The following is a 25,000-nucleotide window of genomic DNA, read 5'->3' on the forward strand; positions in this document are numbered from 1 at the left end:
CCAACCAAAACAAGTTCTAGTTCTAGTGGTAAAAGATGGATAGGGTTAATCCTAGTCTGACAATACAGTTTACTCACTAGATGAGGTGAGGGAATTCAACACACTTGTTTAAGCTTGACAAATATATCAATACAATCTGTTTTCAATTGGGCAACATATAGCAAATGTGGTGGTAGCTATCACATCCCCATTCTGTGTTTAAAGTGATTAATAAGGTGTGTCTGATCTTTTGTGCTGTATCAAAATTCTCACAGTTATGAAAGCAGACGGTCAAACAAATGTCTTACTTTGTATTTTTGAGTGGCTCACAAACTAACAATGTTCTATTTTCTGCTCTTCTCTCCCTCCTCCCTTTGGTTGGTTCCACCACCAGGATAAAAAAGCATAGATTGACCATTGCGCTTTCATCCACCATTGTACACAGTATGGCACGCTTTGGCACAAGTTCAGTTTGTTTATGTTATTGTTTATTAGTTCATTCCTCTATATTGTATGATTTATAGATAGACTTAAATTGTCATTGTGCAGTTGGTCCGTACAATGCAATTTGCTTCTGCAGCTTTTAAAAATAATACTCACATACACACTCACACACACAAAAAAATAAAAAATAAGAATACACAATCTTTAAAAAGAACATATCAAGGCATTAACATGCTTCCATTGCTTGAAGTCCATTTTAAAAGTGCAACTGTGCAAGCTCCCATTGCTTAAAGTCCATTTTTAAAGTACAACTGTTTTGCTTTGTTATATAAAATAAAAATTTGAAATGCTATGGAGTGCCCTATTTTTTGACCCTCAAACTGATATCTCAATTGTAACTCCTACTTCTCAACAGTTTCTCATTGCAATGTCTCCTCATTTGCTCTTATTTCTCCTAAGGAGAAACAAGTTGTAAATGAGACTACACTCAAACATATAAGAGATCTCCATTTCTCCTGCTTCTCAAACTAATATCTCTTATGTGACTCCATCTGCTCTATTATTTCCCTAAGGAGAAACAAGTTGTAAGTGAGACTACACTCAAACATATGAGATCTCCTGTACTTCTCCTGCTTCTCAAACTAATATCTCTTATGTGACTCCTACTTGTCTTATTGCTATGTGTCTCATCTTTTTGCTTGTTTTATTTCTCAAAATTAGGAGAAATAATTGTGACAAAAAGTAATACTTAAATGATCCTTAAAAAGAGAATCACCATTTAGCCTCATAGCAACAGAAGGGATACAAATGAGAAGCAAAAGTTTCCTCTGGGAGCATAGCCGTTGACCTGTTTAGCATGTTGTTAGAGGTTCTGGTTGAAAAAAAATGTGTTAGCTATAAGTTACAAGTGCTAACCAGTAGGCCCGCGGCTTTGTCGGGCATGTCTCTGAGGTGTTGTTTGAGCCCCCTTTCATGTGGGGGTCTGCCTACTACCTCATTACACTAGTGCTGATAACATTGTAAAGATCTGTTTATGAGTAGTGACGTCTGTCTGCAGACACCTGGTTATCTATAAACCCTTTTTGTAGTGGGTGTGTTTGCCCCGGCATGTCTCTAGGATTGAGATTATAAAAGCTGTGGGTGATGTATAGCTATCATTGTTAGCAGTGATTTTGAACAGAACTTACCATGGCTGACATGATTGAATCGGCAAAATCAAAGAGCGGATTACACTCCAAGCCTGTTAAGCGCTAAGCTATCGAATCCTGAAATGACTTATGCACCGCCAAAGGAGGGAGACCTGAAACTTTTGTTAATTTTCTGAGTAAACCTAATGATGGCGTGAAATACCAATGGTTGTTGAGCGATGGGCCTTTATAGGAGGCTATGTTTTTGACAAGGAAGATCGCAGTGTGAAGCTATACACGCTTTGACATCTCTCGGTTTGGCGTTTTCAGGCGACATGGCGCACATTTCATTTTGTGATGCAGATTGGGTGATGTTTAGGGACTCTTGGAAGGATATTGTACAGCCTGCTATGGACGTGTCGCTACACAGCATCATGGAATAGTCCAGCCTATATCAAGTCATATGATAGGGGTCTCAAACAATACACTCAGAGACACATCCTGACCCAACACCTCCTCTACAAAGTGTGGGGGCTTCTTAGACCTCCAATACATACATACATAATTAACCACTGTGTTTGTAATCAGTTAAACAGTATGACTCCGGCTAGCCAACTATATGATAAGACACATGAAAGGGGCTTCAAACATCACACACAGTGACATGCCCGGGCCCAACACCTCCTCCAGGCATAGACCCATTTGGTCACACACACACGACCCCATGATTCTAGTTATAAAAATTACAGTACATGGGATTTGGCTGACCTTTTTTTTTGCAAAGCCTAGCGAAATGGTAACCAATTTAAACTTTTTTTTTTTTTTATTATTTTTTAATCCATATCTCTCAACAGGACTTATCAAAAAATAAAAGTAAACTTCATACTACTCTCAGCCATTAATATAGTTGCTAGGAGTGGGGGTCGAACCCACGAGGACACAAACATCCATTTGATCTTAAGTCCAACGCCTTAACCACTCGGCCATCCTAGCAGCACATTTTGTATTTACACCCATTTACCACTAAACATATACAACTCTTACAAAGTTTCTGATCCCCCATTATCCACAAAACACACATGTGGGTTTGGGGGCCAATATGGCCGCCCAGGGGTTTGACATCAGTCACATGACTGTCACATGACTTTACATCCAATATGGCTGCCCAGGGGTTTGACACCAGTCACATGACTGTCACATGACTCACAAAACAATAACAATAACAAACAACACGTGGTGACAACCACATGGCTAATTTGCATAAAAAGGAGGCGTGGTTATGACGTGATTTATGACGTTTCAGGGGGCGGGGCTTATTTTGACAGATAGTTCATGATAATAACTACTCGTATGCTAAATGCAATAACCATAAATACTAAAGAGTGTACAGCTCAAAGCTGGGTTCAAATGCTAAAGAGTTTGGAGCTCAAAGCTGGGTTCAAATGCTAAAGAGTTTGGGGTAACACTTTACTTGACAGTATTGACATAAGAGTGACATGACACCGTCATGAACATATGACATCGTCATGACACATGAACCCTAGCCCTAACCCTAATCCTAACCTCTAACCCTAATCCTAACCCTAAAGTGAAAGGTGAGACTTTCAGCAGATTTTGACCTGGCGTGCATGTCACTGATAGGCTAATCAGTGACTGATTCGAAACAAAGCGGCAACCATCAAAATCCGAGTTAAGATCAAACGTCCAGATAAAATGTCCAGATCTTGCATTTTCATGAGTTTTCGATCGTCATACATTTAATTTCCATTCATCACAGAGTTCCCAAAATCACATATAAGTTGTGTTAGAGTGTCTAGTTTCGTAATTAAAAAAAAAAGCTAAAAACTTAATATTACGTTTTTGGCACTCAATGAGTTAACTATTACTGTAACTCTCCACAGGAGGACATGCTAACTGCTGCTTGCTAGTGTAACACTGACTGCTTATAGCGGTGGATGTCCCGGGCCTTGACAGCCGAGCTGGCTCCTTCAAGAACTATATACAGAGCCCGATGTGAGAGGAGACACGTCAAAAAGTCGTTCAATAGAGCGAACGTTGCCAGCAGCAGAGAGGTCGGGGAAGGGAGAGGTGCTGCAACTGTGCAGACTCGTTTACCTCTACATGGGAAATGAAGCGGCCATTTTGAGAAACAAGGGCTGGGGTGGTGCTTGAGGAAATGAAGGATTCATGTGGATTCGGATTTGTGATTTTAGTCACCGGGCAGAGAAAAGCTTGTGCAGGTTTGTGAGCATGTATTAGAGTGTGTGTGTGTGTGTACATGCTCTTTTGGGTAACTGTCCTGTACATAAATAATGTTTGTATGAGGGAGGAAGAGAGTCTATTCATATGCACCTGGATGTATAGTACTGTATTGTACTAGGCTCATACCATATGTACAAAGATCGATTAGTTGTTAGCTATTACATTAACAGCCTGTGTATGTGTGTGTGTGTGTGTGTGTGTGTGTGTGTGCGTGTGTGTGTGTGTGTGTGTGCGTATGTGTGTGTGTGTGTGTGTGTACCTCTCGTCGTCCATCTCCAGACTGCTCTCGCTCTCCGATAGCTGCCTGCAGAGCGCCTATACGAGTTATGGAGTGTGTGTGTGTGTGTGTGTGTGTCTGTGTGTGTGTGTGTGTGTGTGTGTGTGTGTACCTCTCGTCGTCCATCTCCAGACTGCTCTCACTCTCTGATAGCTGCCTGCAGAGCACCTATCACAGTATGGAGTGTGTGTGTGTGTGTACCTTTAAATCGTCCATCTCCAGACTGCTCTCACTCTCCGATAGCTGCCTGCAGAGCCTATCTGAAGTTATGGAGTGTGTGTGTGTGTGTGTGTGTGTCTGTGTGTGTGTGTGTGTGTACCTCTCGTTGTCCATCTCCAGACTGCTCTCACTCTCCGATAGCTGCCTGCAGAGCGCCTATACGAGTTATGGAGTGTGTGTGTGTGTGTGTGTGTGTGTGTGTGTGTGTGTACCTCTCGTTGTCCATCTCCAGACTGCTCTCACTCTCTGATAGCTGCCTGCAGAGCGCCTATACGAGTATGGAGTGTGTGTGTGTGTGTACCTTTCGTCGTCCATCTCCAGACTGCTCTCACTCTCCGATAGCTGCCTGCAGAGCGCCTATACGAGTAATGGAGTGTGTGTGTGTGTGTGTGTGTGTGTCTGTGTGTGTGTGTGTGTGTGTGTGTGTGTGTACCTCTCGTCGTCCATCTCCAGACTGCTCTCACTCTCCGATAGCTGCCTGCAGAGCGCCTCCCTGCGCTCCACCTCGCGCTGCAGTTTCCGCTGGAGCCGGATGTTCTCCTCTCGCATGTGCCGCTCCTCCTCGATGTACTGCGCCCTCTTCTCCGTGTCTGAAACACACACACACACGCACACACACACACATGCGCACGCACACACACATGCGCGCGCACACACACACACACACACACACACACACGAGTGAGCACATGACACACCTCAACATGCCATCACATGTAACAGAGTGCATTACCAGAGCCAAGCACCTTGGTCAGAGGTAATGGAATTATGCAAACAACTTATATAGCCTAATATGCAAACACAGTGTGCAATACAAACATAATGGATCAGAATAGTCCAAAGTAAACAAATGACAATGAAGTCTCACAGAAATACACAAAACACATTGGCTCCACTCCGTAGTTGTAGGCTGCCTATTGATCATGATTGCTAACTTTTTTTGCAGCCTTTCCATCTGTCGTTTGCTAATCATACTGCTAATCACATTTCTGTGTACATGCCAAACACAAAGGGTCTCTCTCAAACCAGACTCTCCTAACATCCACTCGGTCATCAAGAGTACACTGTAGGCTGTGGAGCACAAACTTAGACTTGTTTGTTGACAAACTTAGTGTGTGAGATAGGCGGTAGACTTTGGGATGCCCAACAGAAAAATAAATGTATATAATATAATATAATATAATATACAAAAAGAAACAAATGTCCCCAAATCCACACCATTAGCGAAACACAAAATGATAGTAGGGCGCGTTAATGTATCCAGAACTTTTCGGAGAACTTTCTATTACACAACAGTGGCCTTGCGTTAATGTGTTCACTGCGACAGACATAACTCCCTCCAATAAATCACCACACAAAGAGAGGGTCTCTCAGATAGACTCGGATGGTCTCACTCTCCACGTCTGAGACATCGGTGGACCTCCATGCAGAGTTCACCACTGATTACATCTGACGTTGGATAAGTTCACGGACATCGCTGAAGTTATCAATCGGAAATCTGGGCTGAAATTATGTAAGCCCCACACTTCCACAGTGTAATTCTGGCATTGTCATGTTTATGTAAGCCACTGGGTTATGTCAGGGTGGTAGCCTGGTCCACCACTGTACACTTCCTGTACACAACTAGGACCCACAGACCTCTATAACATCATACATCACTAAACCGGTCATTAGACGAGTAGCCTACATAACGGTCATAACTCGGAGTTCTTACTGTGGGAGTGATGATGTAACCAATTAACGGGAAGAGACATAAACAAAAAAGCAAGACAAGAGTCTGGTTCTTTTACTGCTAACTCTTGTCAGTGTAACCACCTACTGTGGGTTATTCATCTTCTATTGATTGTACATGCATACCTGAGTGTGTGTTGGTGTAGCCTACCCTAGTTGCTAGACTCGTAGTGTTCGCTAGATTTAATATACACACAAGAGTATTACACTCTTGACATTTGAGTTGGGGGGAAAAAAAAAACAAAATAAAAAAAATGGTAGTGGCTGGTATTGGCTTATCGGATAATAATATAACACTTTCCGATGAAAGGGGCTGATGTCCGTTAGGTCACATTAATTCTGCAAACTAAATGTTGTTCTCTGCGCAGATTGGCACATTCAGAGATGCTATCAAAGGCTGAAAGACTTTTATTTCAAAAGTTATGTTTTAAAAATTTAATATTTTAGTTTCCCGGCCACTGAAGGGTATAGCCTAATTAACAACAAAAACAAAGCCAACAAACAAATAATAAAAAATGAAATCAGCGTAACCATACCAGCGGACTTTGTATACAGAATAAACAGATACGATCACCAGGCCTCGTAACAAACACAATTGTGATCGTTATTGAACAGTTCCACCTGGTTTTTCTCTGCATAGTCCAGCAAGAGTCTCACCATGCAGGACACGTATCTTATTTGGCGCTCACAAGCAGATGAGGTCAGGAATACCAGGACGTCTGCACACTTACTGCATTTCTGTTGCATTACGTTAGGGTATGGCCATGACCTCTCAATGCCCCTCACTACACTATGACAACACGGTCTCGCTAGGCATGCCAAGGACGAGCTCTTGCAAGGCAAAACCTCTGATAAGCCCCATTACACTGGACCTGTTTGTGTCCTTCTGGAAAGAACCGGAATTGTCAAATTGTTGCCATTCCAACACATTCTCATGAGGTATGAGATTATCAGTTCCGTGACCAGGTTTGGATTTGATTCTGAAATTTTGGTTCCACCTAGAGGCCGTTCCCTGGAACTGTTACCCTCAAGAACGGCTCAGTAAGTCAGTAGTATTTCTTATAGTAGTATTCATTGTTACCTAAAGTATCCTTTGCATTGTATGCTGCTTGAATGCTTGACCCATTGGGTTTATCCTCAGTTTTGTTAGTGTCTGCTACATGAATAAATGTAAATGGCAGGCTGTGTGCAGTAGGAGGGGCCAGAAAGTCAATGTTTTGCAGTGATACGTTATTTACTGTAGAGTCTTTCATCGTGTTCTGAAGGGGTCTGGTAAAAACAAACACACAAACACACTATTGCGCAAGGTGTTGAGGTAGACAGACAAACACAGACACACAATAACAAAACATGAAAATAACAAAACACAAAAAGCATGTCCGCAAGCAAACTCAGACTATAGGTATTATGTATGTGTGTATATGTATATATATATATATATATATATATATATATATATATATATATATAGACAGATGGACGTGTCAGAGGTAAGAGGGCAAAGGTCAGGCTGTGGAACTCACGTTGCAGTTCTGTGGTGCGCAGGTTCTTCTTGAGCCGCTCCACCTCGATCTTTAGGAAGCGGATGTGCCGCATCATGTTCTCTGGCGAGTCGATCTCCATGGAGATGTCCCGCGGCGATGGCGGAGCAGACACTGGCTGGTCCAGCTTCTCCTGGAGGATTCTGGGATGGAGACATCAACGTCAACACACATGAAATCACAGAAAGACACTAATAATGAACAAACACACAGACAGAGACAGAGAGAGAGAGAGAGAGAGGCATACATACAATCACACACACACAGACAAATCTTGGGGTAATAAGGTCTAGACACTAAATTAATTGGAAACTTACATATTTCATTTTCTTTGTGTACATTGAAACTATGCCACAATCCTCCATACCAACCCCATCACTTGCCAACAATATATCCATATCTAACTATACTACTCAAAAAAATTAAGGGAACACTTATAGTTTTCCACAATTGTTAAAACACATTTTTTGAAACCTTCAACCCTTTTCTCCATTCTCAAACTACATTCACAGAATGTCTGACAGTTCTTGCAAAATAAAACACTCGCCTCAAAAGTTTTACTTGTGCTCAGAACCAAACAGTGTCAGAGTACCGATCCAGTGTATGATTGAAGTGTTCCCTTAATTTTTTTGAGCAGTATAGTATTCTGAATTTCTCCCTCTCCCTCTTCTCGAGGCCCGGTCTAGTGTTTCGGGGTCACTCCAAGAAGGCCTGGACACTGAGATCGGGCTGTTCTGGGTCACCTTACTCTTTCCCCTCACGTTTCCCCCTCAGTAACAGGATAGTCTTGACGTGTGCCAAGCACACAAGGACACGCTACTGAAAGGTACCACACAAGGACACGCTACTGAAAGGTACCACACAGGACATGTAGTCCACAAGCTAAAGATCTCACGGAAACACAGCACAGGAAGGGGGACATTCAAGTGGACCCCCAAAAAGAACCAGACTATGAACGTTTCTCAAAGTCAAGAATGGGTCCTTCAAAGCTGCTCTTTCAAGGACGTTATGTCATCGAATCTTGCCACGCACTGTTCCAATGTCAAGGGTGCTTCAAAATACTCTCAAGTACTGAGTCCTTCGTTCTGAGATTTTCGAGGATGCATGCGTGTATCCTCTGTGTGCTTGGAACACCCACAATCCTGTGCGCACATGATTTTTTAATAATGCACCTGCAGCTTCCTGCACACTCGTCTGTTCCATTGTTTGTTATCCGTAGGCTAAGAAGAAGCCTTGCCTCATCTTTGAAGGATTCGACTCGGCAGGACTCGTTCTACCAAGCACGAATCCTTGACTTTGAGAAAAGCCCTATGAGACCTGCTGAATGAATAAATGTAAATGTAGGGCTTGCAACAACACTCGATTTAGAACACTGCCCTGTACAGAACCCAAAGTAGAACTTTCTGGATCAATCACTCACTCACACACACACACACACACCTCTTCTCTGCCTCCAGTCTATCCATCCTCTTCCATAGCCGGTTGACCAGGGCTTCTTGTTCTTGCTCTAGCGTGTTCTCCAGGTCGATCTTCTCTCGTCGTAGCTACGCACAAACACAAAAAACAAAAAACACCCAACATCCTGTTAACTCTGACAGCCAGTTTGGTGATGGTGTCAGTACCTGTTCCAGTGTGAGCTGTCTGGTGATGGTGTCAGTACCTGTTCCAGTGTGAGCCGTCTGGTGATGGTGTCAGTACCTGTTCCAGTGTGAGCTGTCTGGTGATGGTGATGGTGTCAGTACCTGTTCCAGTGTGAGCTGTCTGGTGATGGTGATGGTGTCAGTACCTGTTCCAGTGTGAGCTGTCTGGTGATGATGTCAGTACAGGGCTCTACAGTGCGCCCATTTCACTCGCATTACGCGAAGTAAAAATGATGGCGCATGAAAGCGAAAAATATTTAGGCGACTGGTGCGAATGACTTCTAACCATGTCAATGTTTGTCTACAAAATACACCGCAACATCGAAAACATTACTGGTGCAAACCATAGAATCACGTCCGCTAATGCAGCATAAAAACTACACCTCCCATCAATGTTAGCAGTTTTATGCCAGGACTCGCTAGTAGTCGCTCTATCAAGTCCAAGAGCGCAGAAAAAAGCGGAAAGTTAGACTAGCAAGCCAAGACGCAAAGATTGAAGAAATTAGTTTTTCTATCCACCGAATTCATCGGATATAGGAGGAACAGGATGAGATTCTGATTAGCCCAGTTGACGTATTGGCTGCAATATGCAAAATATAGCTGTAGCGAACAGGCACAAAAGTAGCCTCCCGTAATACTCCCATTTTATTCAAAGGTAGAACGCTACTGACAACTCCAGGCTTCCACGCATTCTTGTTTGTTTACACTGAATACAAACTGAAGTGCAAAACGAAAGTAGACCTAACGTTTGCCTAACTGCCCCCATCAATGCAGATATTAAAAAAATTAAAAATAAAAGTATAAAAAAACAAATATCCTTGATTAGACTATGTTGGGTTTTGGTGTCAGTACCTGTTCCAGTGTGAGCTGTTTGGTGATGGTGATGGTGTCAGTACCTGTTCTAGTGTGAGCTGTTTGGTGATGGTGATGGTGTCAGTACCTGTTCCAGTGTGAGCTGCTTGGTGATGGTGTCGTTCTCCAGCTTCTTGATCTTCTTCATGAGCTTGTTCACCTGGAACTCCTGCTCCTGTTCCAGGTGCTGCTCCAGCTCGGCCTTCTCATGCTGGAGCTACAGGCAGACAGACCACATTAGGATTCTCTCGCTCACACACACACACACACACACACAAACAACACAGCCCACAGACACACGCACACATAAGGCACATATGAGCACATATCAACAGACAGGGAAATAGCATGTACTACTAGCCTATTTGATGTTATAGCAAGTATGGCCACACTCACGCATACATCAGCAACAGCTCACCCATAATCTATAGCTATGCATAAATGGACACATACACACAGGATAACAAACACTCTGACTTCGAGCTGGACACACGCACACAGACACACACAGACAAATACACAAAAATGTATCCGCAGATCACTTTAATCTCAACTGATATCTCATTTGATCACTCTTGTGTAACTCGGTCCTTTCTACCAACAACGTTCATAATGCTGCACCAGGGCTTTTGGCCATCTCATGTGCCTGTGGTCAACTTGAGATGACTTTACACAAGGCTACTTTGGAACAATAGACGGGGCAATGTTCCAGAGCATTGTTGTTTTGGGCACATTCCCATTGATGTCAGGAAACTATTTCTTTTCTTTCTGGACTACTTTAATCATAATTAGGCAAATTATCTTGGTCGTTCATTTTCTATTTGGGTTTTATGTTATTTCTCTAGGTTGAATGATTAAGCTGCCTCTGTCTTGTTATTCAACAGCACTAGGAACATGAGGCATAGGTATGGTGTAATGGGAAAAGGAGAGCTCTGTGGTCTCTATGCCACATTAAAAATGGATTCATTTACATCTGATTAACCAACAACAACACTGAGTCAGGAGCCACCCTGTAAGAATGTTCCGGGCGTTCCGGTCCCGGAATCATCGCTGAGCGCTCCGCCACCACTGGTGTGAGTCACAAGGGTGTGAGTGGGCATCACTGACGGCATCTGAGCCTCGTCTGCTGTCCTTCAGCGCAGGAATCGGCCATGATCATGACCGCACACCCAGGGGTCTAACTTAAATGCTGCACTCTTAAAACAAATGTGTTGTTTTTAAACACATCTCTATGTCCACGAGATGTGTTCATGCTGGATCAGGCTGTTCAAATGAGTTTCCATTGCTCAGTGCCTACACTTTAAGATGCAAATAAGAGATCAAGGTCATGAATCCCTCTCCCAGGCCACATGCTGATAAAATGCACACTTTATTTGGACTGGAAATCATCTGGATATAAAACTCATGAGCACCATTGCATGCAAATAAACACAGTGCTAAGCCACTGTTGGTTATGTGTGAAGCATTATGTCTATTTCCCAGTGACTGTACAGTATACTAAGGTAATGGACCAAAGGCGAACATCTCTGTGCAGTGGAGCTTTCAAGAATGCAAATGCTATGAATACACCAGGATCAGCTAAGCAAACATCCACCCATTCATCATTCATGTTTCTGTTTTTTTACTGGATGCAATTCTACTGCCCTATCTTCTAATCAGATGAGGATAGAAAGGGAAACAACCACACACACACACACACACACACACACACACACACACAAGCGTGATGAGGACTACGACTGACTCCATCGACTGATCGAGAACCACACTCAGTGGAGAGAAGATCAAAGGCTGGATAAACACCTGCTGGAGGAGTCTCAGCACTAGGGCTGCAACAACAGAGTACCGAAGCCATGACGTAGCGTTGTCAAGGCAGCAATTTCACTGGATCTAAACGAATCAATCTAACCTAGAAGTCCCCATAGCGGTGGCTTTCTTAATCTATTTAAATAATTTTAAGTTTCCAAGACGTTTGTATATATTTTATATATTTACACTGTAGGAATCACATACTACAACACTTCACTTTGCCACACTTTGGTACTCTATTGAAAATTCTAACATAACATTCCGCAATAATTTAAGGTTCTAAAATTCTGTTGAATTCAATGAACCCAGATATTCTTTAGAACATTCATTTTCCAACATTCCTTTAATCAAAAAATCCAGATTATTGCCTCTTCAGGTTGAATATTTTCTGGTTTATGACCGTAAACTGAATATCTTTGGCGTGTGCACAAAAGCCATTTGAGGACCTCAGCTTGGATCGACATTTTGTCCACCACTATCTGACACTGACCAAACAACTAATCGATTAATCGTGAAAATGGGGGCAATGGTACAGTAGTGTGGTGGATAAGAAGCTGGGTCTGCATGCAGGCAAGGAAACCCTAAAAGGTCGTGACTAGTGCGTTTGATTCCCATCTGCCGGGAGATATAGCGTTTTGGAATCAAACTCTTCATATGTTTATTATTATTATTATGTTTAAATTCTATTCAGTCTATTAATAATATTAATATTTTTAGGCTATTCGAATTTACGATAAGCTTCTCATTTTCATGTTAATGAAATGTTGATAGATAGATAGATAGATAGATAGATAGATCGATAGATAGATAGCACAGGCTAAAGATAAGCTTTGGAGATGGCTGCATTTTTGCAATAGCCTCCAATATGAGCCAAACATGAACCCTACTAAACATCCTTTATTTGAGGCATTTTTTTTTTTTTCAGTCACGGTTAAAAGCCTGGAGCAAGCTGTAGGCTCCTGCATTCTCTTCCTGACAAAACCAACGCAAGCACAGCACACACAAGTATCAAAAGAGCCATGCACCAACACAAGGACAGCACACACACGTATCAAAAGAGCCATGCACCAACACAAGCACAGCACACACGTATCTGTGGGAGCACAGCACAGCACAGCACAGCACATGTATCTGTGGGAGAATAGCATAGCACAGCACAGCACAGATACAGCGGGGGAAAATAAGTATTGAACACATCAACATTTTTTTCAGTATACTTCAAGTATACTTCCAGTGAGGCTATTTGCATGAAATCTTCAATACTTTTTCCCTGTGCCATTCCACTTTTTAACTCATAACTATACTTAGGGACATTAATGTTTGGATTTTTTAATATGTGTGGATTACCTTAATTAATACTAATGTCTGTAGAAAATTCCATGCGAATAGCCTCACTGGAAGTATACATACTGAAAAAAATGTTGACGTGTTCAATACTTATTTTCCCCGCTGTATCTGTGGGAGCACGTGGGAGCACAGCACAGCACAGCACAGCACAGATATCTGTGGGAGCACAGCACAGCACAGCGGAGCACAGCACAGCACAGCACAGCACAGCACAGATATCTGTGGGAGCACAGCACAGCACAGCACAGCACAGCACAGCACACATATCTGTGAGAGCACAGCACAGCACAGCACAACACAGGTATCTGTGGGAGCACAGCACAGCACACGTATCTGTAGGAGCACAGCACAGCACAGCACAGCACAGCACAGCACAGCACAGCACAGCACAGGTATCTGTGGGAGCACAGCACAGGTATCTGTGGGAGCACAGCACAGCACACATATCTGTGAGAGCAGAGCAGAGCAGAGCACAGCACAGCACAGCACACGTATCTGTGGGAGCACAGCACAGCACAGCACACATATCTGTGGGAGCACAGCACAGCACAGCACAGCACAGCACACATATCTGTGGGAGCAGCACAGCACAGCACACATATCTGTGGGAGCAGCACAGCACAGCACAGCAAATAATTTCTTTTTCGCCATAGACTGCTGTCTACTCTATAGAATGTCAGCACATATCAAGGACAGTTAGACAGACAAAAACACAAGCACAAGGACGGTAGGAGGTCTGCTGAAAATACATGGAGCAGAGGCAAATGCACTGCACAGAGCAGGGGCAAAGCAAGGGCAACTCGCAACTCGAGCAGAGGCAAATGCACTGCACAGAGAAGGGGCAAAGCAAGGGCAACTCGAGTAGAGGCAAATGCACTGCACAGAGAAGGAGCAAAGCAAGGGCAACTCGAGTAGAGGCAAATGCACTGCACAGAGCAGGGGCAAAGCAAGGGCAACTCGAGTAGAGGCAAATGCACTGCACAGAGCAGGGGCAAAGCAAGGGCAACTCGAGCAATGGAGATCTACAGGAACAGGACAGGACTAAGCAGGTGATCAAGTGTCTGTGAACTTTCAGAAGTAGTTTATGACTTTCTTGCCATCTCAGTCCCCTGATCTAAACTTCATAGAAAAACCGTGGGGTGAGTCACAAGAGGACAATGTGGACCTAGGAATCTGGACGATCTGGGGAGATTTTGTAAGGACTTTAATCTTAATCTTAAGTGTTAAAACCCTTGCTTTGTATTCTCCGACTTTATAGGATGTCACAGGAGAATTTACAAGCGGTTTTATTGGCAAAAGGGAGGCTTAAGAAGGTATTACAGGTAGGGGTAGTAGAATACTTCAGCTTCTGGGTGCTGATAGTATATTTTTACTACCATATTTCTCTTGAGACTCAATCAGGACTTGAGACTCAATCAGCAAGATCAGGATCCAGCTTTATTCTTTTCAATGAGGGGCCAGTGCCCCTCAAGGGAGAAAAGTACATGTTTGTGTCAGCCCATCATGGATTTCACCAGATTCTCAGTATTATCTGACTTCTCTGACTATACAGAAACAGTCTACTAACTTTATGTTACAAACAAAAGAAGGAGTGACCTCTAGGTCCAACCTAGTTTGAATATGCATTAGAAAGGGTCTTTCTATTGCATATTCAAACTATTGTCTTTTAATTAAAACTACCCCCTTTCCTGGGAAGTCCTTCAGAGGCCTGGACACATGCTGTTCTATAAACATTAACATTTCACACCTATCTGAATAACATGAGGAGAGATACCATATATATCAGAAATATCACTTATAGAATGTTCCAAACATTCTCACAATCAAATCATTACAATCCTTGTACTGAGACTATTACAATGATACCAAACATGAATACATTTACAGTTAATAACACAAACATATAATTCCGCTAAAGTTAACTATATGGTCTTTGTTTAACCCAAAGACAGAACAGAGGAGATTGACAGATGGTAGGAGCCAGTGGGGAGCATTTCACACCTACATCTGCATTGAGAAAGAGAATACCCTCTAAATGTAAATGTGGCTAAGCCTCCACCAAGTCTGGGGCAAGAAACGGTCATACAAAATTATTTCCTTCAGTGCATTACAGATGGCTACAAATGATCATGACCATGAGGATTGACTGATCCTTCAGCTTGAAAATGGCAAAGCAAGGGCAACTTGAGCAATGGAGATCTACAGGAACAGGACAGGACTAAGCAGGTGATCAAGTGTGCAGCATGGACACCACAAAATATGCTGACCTGGGAATCAAAGCTACTCTGTGCCTTTAGTCTAAAGCTGCTTCAAAGCTTTCTATATATATATATATATATATATATATATATATATATATATATATATATATATATATATATATATTAGAATACTTCAGCTTCTGGGTGCATTACAGATGGACACAAATGATCATGACCATGATCATGACCACTTCAGCTTGAAAATGGCCAACCCACATAGACAACATACTTTTGCATCCACCAAGAGCCCATGTCGGACGCCATTTTTAACGATGGTGGGGGCCAACTTGGATGCTAACTGGCTGAAGCCGACCCCCCAAATCATGACCCTGGTGATCTCTCGGACTTTAAAGTCGGAGCTGAAGTTCGACCTCCGGGTTTGTCTGAAATGCAGTCTAATCTGAAGTGCTTCTCACAGGTGCTGGGGTGCTGGGGAGTTCAGAGGGAAACCTGCAGCGCTGCTGTTTGTGCACAACTCCCCCCACATGAAATATCAAGAGTGGCCTTGACATGCAGACACACACACACAAACACAAATTTATCAACTCAGTGGTGCATGCACGCCATGCGCACACACACACACACACACACACACACATACACATACACATACACACACACACACACACAAACACACCCACAGCCAGACACACATGTACACATGGCCCACAAACCAAGATAAACAGACACACAAACAGGATTTTAGATACAACGCAAAATACTCAAACACGCAAACACAGATTGTCAGAACGACAGTTAGACACACACACACAAATTCACACTGTGTGTATGTGTGCGTGTTTGTGTGTGTGTGTGTGTTTGTGTGTGTGAGTAAACAGCAGGAATATGTGGGCTGGTGGCATGACACTGCTGAGACCTGCATTCTTAGCCGAAGAGGAAAAACATAACCTACAGTCATGCATGCACACACCCATAAAAACACACACACACGTACACACACACACTTACACACACACTCTCTTTGGCTTCAACCCAGCACAGGTTCGAGGGGTTCCAAGGGCGTTGACAAAACCAATAAAGGCATCTAAAGCATCCTGTTATCAACAATCTCCTGTTCAATATGTTCCACATTCATTTGAGCCACAAACCAAATGAAGCCACTCTGTCCCCTTCATTTTCTCTCACAGCACTTGAACTGAGCTCCAATTCTTCTCCAGGGCTTACCAGATAAGTTCGTTTTTGCAAGAAAAACAAGAAGTTCCTCCGTGGATGCAAAAGGGGGTGGGGGATGGGGATGGGGCGGGGGGGTGGTATCTGAGTCAGTCAACATTGAACAATATCTGGCAGACCTCAAGGCCAAGCACAGACCGTGTTTCAAAAACAGCTACAGGGAAACGAAAATCCTTGCCAACACTTGGGTCACAGTGGATGGTCACAACTCTAGGGCGTGTGCACAGTGTGCATCAACGCATGACTGGGTGTTCAATTCCAGGAGAAAAAAAAAAAAAAGCTACGACGCTATAATTAATGTAGCGAATGATTCACCATCTAGTTCTTTTAAAACTAGTTTTGGCCTGCGTGGTTAAAATTCAATTCCTGTTCCATTCCATTTTATTTTAAAAGCTCTTAAACTATTGAAATAGTCCACAGTGCAGACAATGGTGACGGGCAAGAAAACTACCTTTAACAGACAAACAAACAAAAATGAGTAATAAAGACTTGGTTGGTGGGGTTGCTAGCCACAGCTTGCTGCGTGGTCTGATGTACTGGGATAGGCATGATGGTGGAGGTGGAGGTCTGACTCACTTGCATGAGTTTCCTGGACAGCTCGTTGGTGAGGAACTCCTCCTCCTTCTCATAGTTGACCGCGAGCGTCTCCTTCTCCTTCTGAAGGGCCTGGATCTTCTTGAAGAGTGTGTTGCTGATGAACTCTTCCTCCTGCTCCGCACGAGCTTGCTGCAGATTTGAGATGGGGTGGGGGGTTGGGGGTGGCAGCACAGAAGCCAACAGTGATGAGCAGTGAGCAGTGACAAACACAGACACACACAGCTGTACACTCAATTACAAAAGGACTCTGACACTCATTAACACTCTACCTCTGTCACACGCACATCAATAAGCAGACACAAGCATAAACAGACACACACGCACAAAAACCCACATCGGGACACACACACACACACACACACACACACAGCATCTATTGTCTACAATTGAAACAAGAAGCGCTTTGCCAGACGGGCATCAGGACTGGCTTCCTGCTCATCTGAAACTTATTGACAGGGAATCACTCCTTCATCCCTCGGTGGCAGTCCCAGCTGGGGCACTGTTGGCAACGGCAACGACGACGGCCCGTGCTCCAAAATGGAGCAGCACACACCTTAAGCAAACCTGGAACACCTAATCCAGGCCCGGGGTTATCAGTGTTGGGACACTGGAGGCAGGATACACTTCTCTTTGTTTGCTCTCGGGAGCTGCTCTGGGCTCGCTCATGCTTCTACACCTGAGATCAGGTCAAGATGGAGGCCATCCGAGAGGGTTGGTCAAATATTCATGGGCAGACTCCGTCCGCTCGGGGCTCGCTCGAGGCCGAACGCGGGGGCGGCGCGTGTCAGGAGTTCACTGAGGGCACTCACTTTGTGGTCGGCCCCAGATGGACAGCAACTGGCCAAGTCAAACAGAATGAACAATGCCAGAGGAGCCCAGCTGGAGCTGAAGGAGTGCCCACTCGATGGTGGTCGTCCAACTGGCCGACTCAAATAGGCTCAGTTCTTGACAAACAACACAAAAATACGCCTTCAGTGACGCAGCACTGTTGGGTTTATTGCTTGCTTATCTGGTCCGAAGAATCTAGGCCAAGGACAGTTTCTTCGGAGCGCAGGAGAGAGGTGCCGATAGAAGATTCTGAAGAGGCAGACAGGAACTTGCTAGAGTCTAGGTGTTTAAGATTAAAAGGTTGTAATACAGCCTTTTGGGTTTACGCTTTTGATTTCTTCATGTTTGTAAGAAGTATTATTCAGTCCCAACTATATATTGTAGGGGAAGCTTCATCCGGATGTTTTTGCAGTGACAAACTAAAACCACTGCTTACAAATGGGGTGGGATACCAAAATGAAATCCATACAAGGATGAATAACAGTCACCAGACTGGGTAGGAGGCTATGTCGTCAATCACTGGGCATTGTGCAACATCAAGGAAGTGCGACATTCACTTTGAAGAAAAAAAAAAAAAAGTCCAGCAGATTTCTTTGAAAAAAAAAAAAAAAAATTCTGCACTTACTAGGCCTAGTATGCCAAACCTGCCTAGTCCAGTAAAGTGTCATGCACGGGGGCGTGCAACCCTGCCCAGAAAGTATTATGGTATTTGTCTGCATGCTTTATGCATTATAAGTTGACGTAACAATGTTTATATCACCAAGTTTGACCATGAGCCGTGTCTACCATTTCCACAACAAAGACGATGTTGCATAACTCGTTCTTCAGAGGACCTCTGCTGACGCCTAAATAATGAAAGAAATATGATCCATTCCCGAGGACACTGCGGCATGTTGCTAGAAACCCCTAAGTTTTGTTAGCAAGCTAGCAGTTTGACTGAGCACGTTGCCCATTGTCCCGTGAATGCGATGACAAACCTGGCCATAAGAACAAGCTGTCTTTCTTGAGACATGCACGATAGCTAAAAAATGCCAATACCAAACACGCTAATCGAAACACGTCAACTACTATGCCTAGCCTACTTACATTTAATGTAGATTTAATCCATGTGATTTACAACAGTTAAGGTGACATCATGTAGTCTAGAACCACAGCAAACCTGATGGCCTTTCAAGTCAGAAGTGTCATTCATTGATAGCTCACACTTTGCTAGCTAGCTAATAACCTAATATCTGGAGAGGTAGCATGCGCAACTAATAATGTTAAGCGATGACTGAGTTAATTTATGGGCATTATCAGCTACTTGCACGGGATATCAACAAACACAGTAAGCTACATAAAAGTATCAATCAAGCATTAGAGTAAACGAGCTGAAAGGCTAGCAGCTACTCGGACAACTTCGAATCACAGCCAACGTTAGCTAGCACCAACTGGTGACAGTTTTCATGTCAATGCTCTCCATCCTGATCGTAGTAGACAGTCATCATACAGCCTATTCGTTTTGGGTAAGTTCGTTTTATATCAGTCACAGCTGAAACACCCTCATGAATAGGCTTAATGTTACAGACTGGCTGTCTTGGAGAACATAACTTAGAGCTCACCTTATGACAACTGACATCAATTAGCAAGTAACATTAACATTAACGTTAGCTATCACAACAAGGCACTTCAGTGGGAGATATCATGGCAGGACATTGACACATCCACATGTGGATATACTTTGTTTCATGTGTATTACGGCAGCACACCAATCATGTCATACAAAAGCAGATTTCTAACGTGGCTATTCACTGTTTCCAATTCAGCTATTAGCTAGTACAATACAACTAGCGTAGAGTTAGCTAACGTTACTCACAATAGTGACGCTAGCTTTCCGCAGGTCTTGGTTCTCCTCTTGGAGGGCTTTGCATTTCAGTTTGAACGTTTCCAGCTCTATTTTAAGTACTTTGTTTTCCTGCTGCAGCGAAGCGAGTCGATTTGTTAGTTCTTCCAGACGAAATGGAGATATCACGACGCCAGGTTTGTTGGAAGATGAGGACGAGGGACATTGTGGGGTGGCAGCGCTGCTGCCCGCTCCATCAGTGTCACTTTCGCTAGCACTGTCCGCCATGTTCACCGCGCGGTTGAGGCAGCGCAATGATTCATGTTTGGAGAGTGGTTGAGAAGTGAGCCGCATTCAATACTGCGACCGCCTTTGATTCCCTTTGAAACTACAAACTTGTTACACAGCGACATCTTGCGACATGAAAGTGTACACACATCTAGTCTAATTAATTTAGAATAACGAAATTAGGCCTACTGTACATGACAATAAAATAGCCCTAAGTATTTTCTACTTCTTTATTTTTCTGAGTATAAAGCTTTAGGAATATACAATAGCCTTTCTGAGACCACCAGCTACACTATTGTCAATGTGTTCAAGACCAACTGATTTCAAATGCCATACAATAAGTTATCCAACTTCAAACATTGTTACTCTAAAAGGTCTAAAACAAAACAAGACAACATTTGGGTTTAAACACAATTTATTTTATGCTTAAATAATTAATTAGATCATCCAGTGTATGTTTTCTTCTTGCCATACAGTATGTTACCAGATCTATAATCAATGAATGCCGTTGGTGCCTGTCATACGAACTGATCTCATCAGAAATAAAATTTCACAAAAACCCAAATAAAAATGCCCCTTTTGAACCACAGCAGCTTTCTTTCTTTTAAAAAAAAATCTAGTAATACACTGCTTGAATGATCACAGATGATTGGCTGTGGAAGATTTCTACATCCTTCAGCCAATACAGATGATAACAGTTAAAACGTTTACAGCGTGCCGGTCTACATGATACATTCGGGTTGTTATTTAGGCCCATTCGTTTTCCCAGAATCCCTTGCTCCTCACAGGAGTCGCTGTGTCATCAAGAGGCATGAACTGAGGTATTCCCATTCACATCCATTTATTCAAATCCTTAAAATTCTCCGTCATGCTCTGTAGCATCTTTTCCCTCTCTCATACAAAACAGTTGTAAGTGATAGATATGGCAGAATTGTGGACACACAGACAGCACACCTTGCCTCCTTCCACGTACGTCACAATGCAGTGTTTGCAATTTAGAAAAAAAAAAAAAAAACATAATTTGAATAATGTGAATCACATGCATCAAAATATTAGTACTCTGAGAAAGTATTGTGAGAAGCACTCTAGGGCTGTTCCCATGTTTAGATGTGTTGTGTGAAGAGTAAGTGCAGTGTTATTGAAAGAAACGCTCGCTGTTAAAATCAAGTTAGCTCTTTTTTTGTGTCATTTACAAACTTTTTTTTTTCTCAATTTGCTAACAATATTACAAGTCAGACCCAAGCCTTTCCTTAATCGTTGGAATCAATGTTGGCAATTCATTTCATGTCATCATATCTGAAAAGGACTCCAGACAGTGCATCCACAATTTGTAAGCTACTTTTTTCTTCTTTTTTTTTTCTTCAAAAGAATTTATACAGTGTAATTTATATACAAGAAAATCCCAAAAGAAAACAAAACAAAAAACAACAAAAACAAATCCAACAGCATTATACATCCCGACATCATGGGTCCAAGAGGATCAACGTAAGGCGAGTGTTGAAGGTGATTTAGTGCTCCTCCCACTGTCTCTGTCTCATAGGTATACTGCTTAAAGTTGTGCCATCTTTGGTCACGGAAAATTGCTTTGGGGGGTATGGGGGGTGGGTAATGCCTTGTGGAGGTTTTCGATGCATCGTACCAGTGTGTGGGGCTCTAGTAGCTGGGGTAGGCCTTAACCGTCAGCCTTCAGCTACCTACCTACATGTCCTGGACTGGATGCTTTGTATAGTTGACAGAAACAGATGAGTCTTTTTCTTTTTTTTTTTTTGTCATGCTCATGCGGAAAAAAATGTAAGAACTCAGAAGACATCTTTCTTGCTGAAATCCATGCGTTTGGATGTGAGAAGCTGTAGACTCGTGTCCCCCCCATCAGCTGATTTCCAGTGATTCCCCTTCCAGGAAAAAGAATTATGAGACGATTTCAAATCTGAAACACGAAAAACAAATGCAACATTTAATGCATCAGTGGAACAACAATCAACAGATATGTAAACACATCAAATGTAACTTAGTGTAGAAGTTACACTATTGTCATAGTCTGCTAACACACAATGCTCTAAATCTGTGGCCTGTAAGATATACACAAGCAATTCTTTGAAGAAAGCTGTAAAAAATAACTTTTAAGAAACAAGTTTAACTTCCATAAATGGGAATTCCTCAACTGAACATTTTATTCAGTCTATTTCCTTAGCGTAATGCTACTAAAACAGCTTAACATCTCTTAAATAAAAAGAAAGATTTTAATCAGACAGACACACAAACAAAAAAACTGCCAGGTCCAGAAAATAGTTTGGAGATAGTGGGCCACAGTACTGATGCCCAGGGAACAATACACCGGCGCTATCCAGCAGCGTCTGCATATTATCTGTACTGGTGGATCTCTTTTGTGCCAAGAGAAAAACAAAAACTGCAAAAGTGCAGCTTTCTTTTGTGCTCTGTTGAACACATAGATATAGGCTTGGCTAATGGCTGGTGGCTCGAGTCACAAAAGGATTCCAGCCATGCTTTCGATGTTTTGGGGTTAGATTTTTTCTTCCACGGTGAGCTGGGGGCGACTCTCCAGGGGGTGTGGGACGAGGACGAGGAGAAAATATCCCCCGTACCATTGTGGCGCTTTTTGACGGTTATGAGTGGGGTGTGGGACGAGGACGTACCATTGTGGCGCTTTTTGACGGTTATGATTGACGGTTATGATTGACCCTTTTTCCCTTGCTGTCGCTCTCCTTTCTTCTTCTTTCCCTTGGCTCCGTCTCCCGACTGCAAAACATTAAACAAAATGGCGTTAGAGACTCAGTACACTGGCATGCGTGCCTAGGAGAAGGGAGCCATAGGACTGCATCTTGGAGGCGCTTGATGTCCTCTATAGGCATGCTGAAAGCGAGGAGAACACTCACTGGCCTCTCCATTTGGAGAGATTCGAGAGTGCCACTTCAATCAAATCACAGCAAAACACACCAAACCATTCCAACGACTTAGGACAGACTCGCTATTTTAGAGAGATCAGGTAAGAACATACACCACTCAGGAAATCAAGCATCGGCAGGTGTCTCTGGTAACAAACACACACACACACACACACACACACACACACAGACACACAACACGGCAAACCATTCCAACGACATAGGATAGACTCGCTATCCTAGAGAGATCAGGTGAGAACACACACCACTCAGGAAATCAAGCATTGGCAGATGTCTCTGGTATATGTCACACACGCACACACACACACACACAGACACACACACAAGGGCCTTTAGGAGACAAAGAGAGGAAGGAACACAAATCTAAGGCAACAGACATCCAATCTCACAGTTAAAGAAATCAGCCTCCAATTAAACGTTCCAATAAAAGCATGTGTGCATTCACAAGCGAGGCAAACTCTCTTACTGGGAAAGCAAACCCTTCAGACGCCCCTCAGCCACAGCACAGTCACATACCAAAGGGAATCTGTGACTCTGAACGGCCAACCCAACCCAACCCCCAAAACACACAGCACTCCACACCAGCGGCACATCGTGCGGAGCGAGCCCGACCTCAGTGCGCTCTCTCTGGGGCGCGGGTGCAGGCACCCTGGCCTGCTCCTCCTCCTCCTGGTGCTCGGCCTTAGGGCCCTGACGACCTTTGCCCCGCTTGCGTCGGCTCTTGCCCCTCTCTTCAGTGGGAGCAGAGCGCCGGACGACCTTGCGGATGACCTGTAGATGGTGATGAGGGCAGGGGGTGATGATCGAATCCAAGACGTTTTGGTTCTCCAAACTAGTTTTTGTTTTCCATTTGTCTTATTATAAGTAAAGCTAATGGATTTAAGTTAGGCTTTAATTACATAGTTCTTCCATGACTTCATGTTGTTTTTCATGAATAAATAAAAAAGATAGATACATACATAGATACTTTATTGACTAAATAAAAAATATTTACTGTATATGTTGCTGTCACAATTATTGTATTTATTTCATAATTACTGTAATAATTTCACAATTATTGCATTTTACTGTATCTTTTGAATCTTCATATGGACTGAACGTTTTAAGTGGCAATAGTGGGATAAGGGGGCAATAGTGGCACAAGGGGGCAACAGCGGGACACATCGGCAGTGGTGGCATTACTTTTCTAGTGACAATGTTTCCATCCTCGTCCGTGAACTGCTCCTCTGTCACCGATTCCCCAGGAATGTTTTTGGCCTGCTCTCCCTATGCCATTTGTGTAGGGGGAAGCAGAGGCATGGTCAGACAGGGGAACACACCCGTCGGCACTCCTACTTACTGTACGCGCACAATCAATCAAGGCCACACTGCCTAGGCAACCATTTAAGATCACCACCTGTTCTGTTTGCTGGAGTACAAACAGGGTTCCTCTTGATGTTTTTATTTATTTTGTTAATTTAAGGTTTTATTTATACATGGACAGTGCACATTAATGACCTTAAAAATGTAAATGCGCCAGAGTTAGCCAAAATGGCTATATTGCATCTGTTGTCCATGGGCCGATGTTAACAGGCCAGGTGTGCCTAAAAGAAACTCTACACACATCATTGCAGACCTAAAAGATAAAATAACATAATGATAATAATGTTTTGTTACTCCTATGCACCTTATGCACGAATGCTTATGAGCTAGCTCATGTATTTCCGGTGGAGCATCAGCTGTGTTGTAACGGCACATTCTGTTATATTCTGCTCCTTACATGTTCGCTCCGACACTGAATATCTTGTTTGATCAATAATAACAATTTTGATATACGCACAAATCTTTCTATATTGTAACGTTCACTAGGTGCAACACCCGT

The 25,000-nt window shown here is 43.1% G+C and overlaps 2 protein-coding genes and 1 non-coding gene across 3 annotated transcripts in view; all 3 read right to left on the minus strand.

Annotated features, from left to right (window-relative positions):
- The window catches only part of ccdc6b (coiled-coil domain containing 6b), a 33,363-nt gene extending 13,101 nt beyond the window's left edge, over window positions 1-20,262 (minus strand). The window contains exons 1-6 of the mRNA XM_048232653.1: window positions 19,961-20,262; window positions 17,257-17,406; window positions 10,161-10,289; window positions 9,021-9,124; window positions 7,563-7,723; window positions 4,742-4,898 (exon numbers count right to left, since the gene is read on the minus strand). Coding sequence (XP_048088610.1) covers window positions 4,742-4,898; window positions 7,563-7,723; window positions 9,021-9,124; window positions 10,161-10,289; window positions 17,257-17,406; window positions 19,961-20,215 — 956 coding nt within the window. The 5' untranslated portion in view covers window positions 20,216-20,262. The remainder of the gene's footprint in view (window positions 1-4,741; window positions 4,899-7,562; window positions 7,724-9,020; window positions 9,125-10,160; window positions 10,290-17,256; window positions 17,407-19,960) is intronic.
- On the minus strand, window positions 2,459-2,543 carry trnal-uaa. Its single transcript has one exon. It is a non-coding gene; the product is annotated as a tRNA-Leu (tRNA).
- A 350-nt stretch (window positions 20,263-20,612) lies between the features above and the next one.
- ank3b (ankyrin 3b) overlaps window positions 20,613-25,000 on the minus strand; it is a 146,241-nt gene continuing 141,853 nt past the window's right edge. The window contains 4 exon segments of the mRNA XM_048232654.1: window positions 20,613-22,142; window positions 22,870-22,972; window positions 23,752-23,910; window positions 24,322-24,405. Of these exon segments, the coding sequence (XP_048088611.1) occupies window positions 22,904-22,972; window positions 23,752-23,910; window positions 24,322-24,405 (312 nt within the window). The 3' untranslated portion in view covers window positions 20,613-22,142; window positions 22,870-22,903.

The sequence above is a fragment of the Alosa alosa genome, chromosome 22 (assembly GCF_017589495.1).
Source record: "Alosa alosa isolate M-15738 ecotype Scorff River chromosome 22, AALO_Geno_1.1, whole genome shotgun sequence".
NCBI classification, from domain to species: Eukaryota; Metazoa; Chordata; class Actinopteri; order Clupeiformes; family Clupeidae; genus Alosa; species Alosa alosa.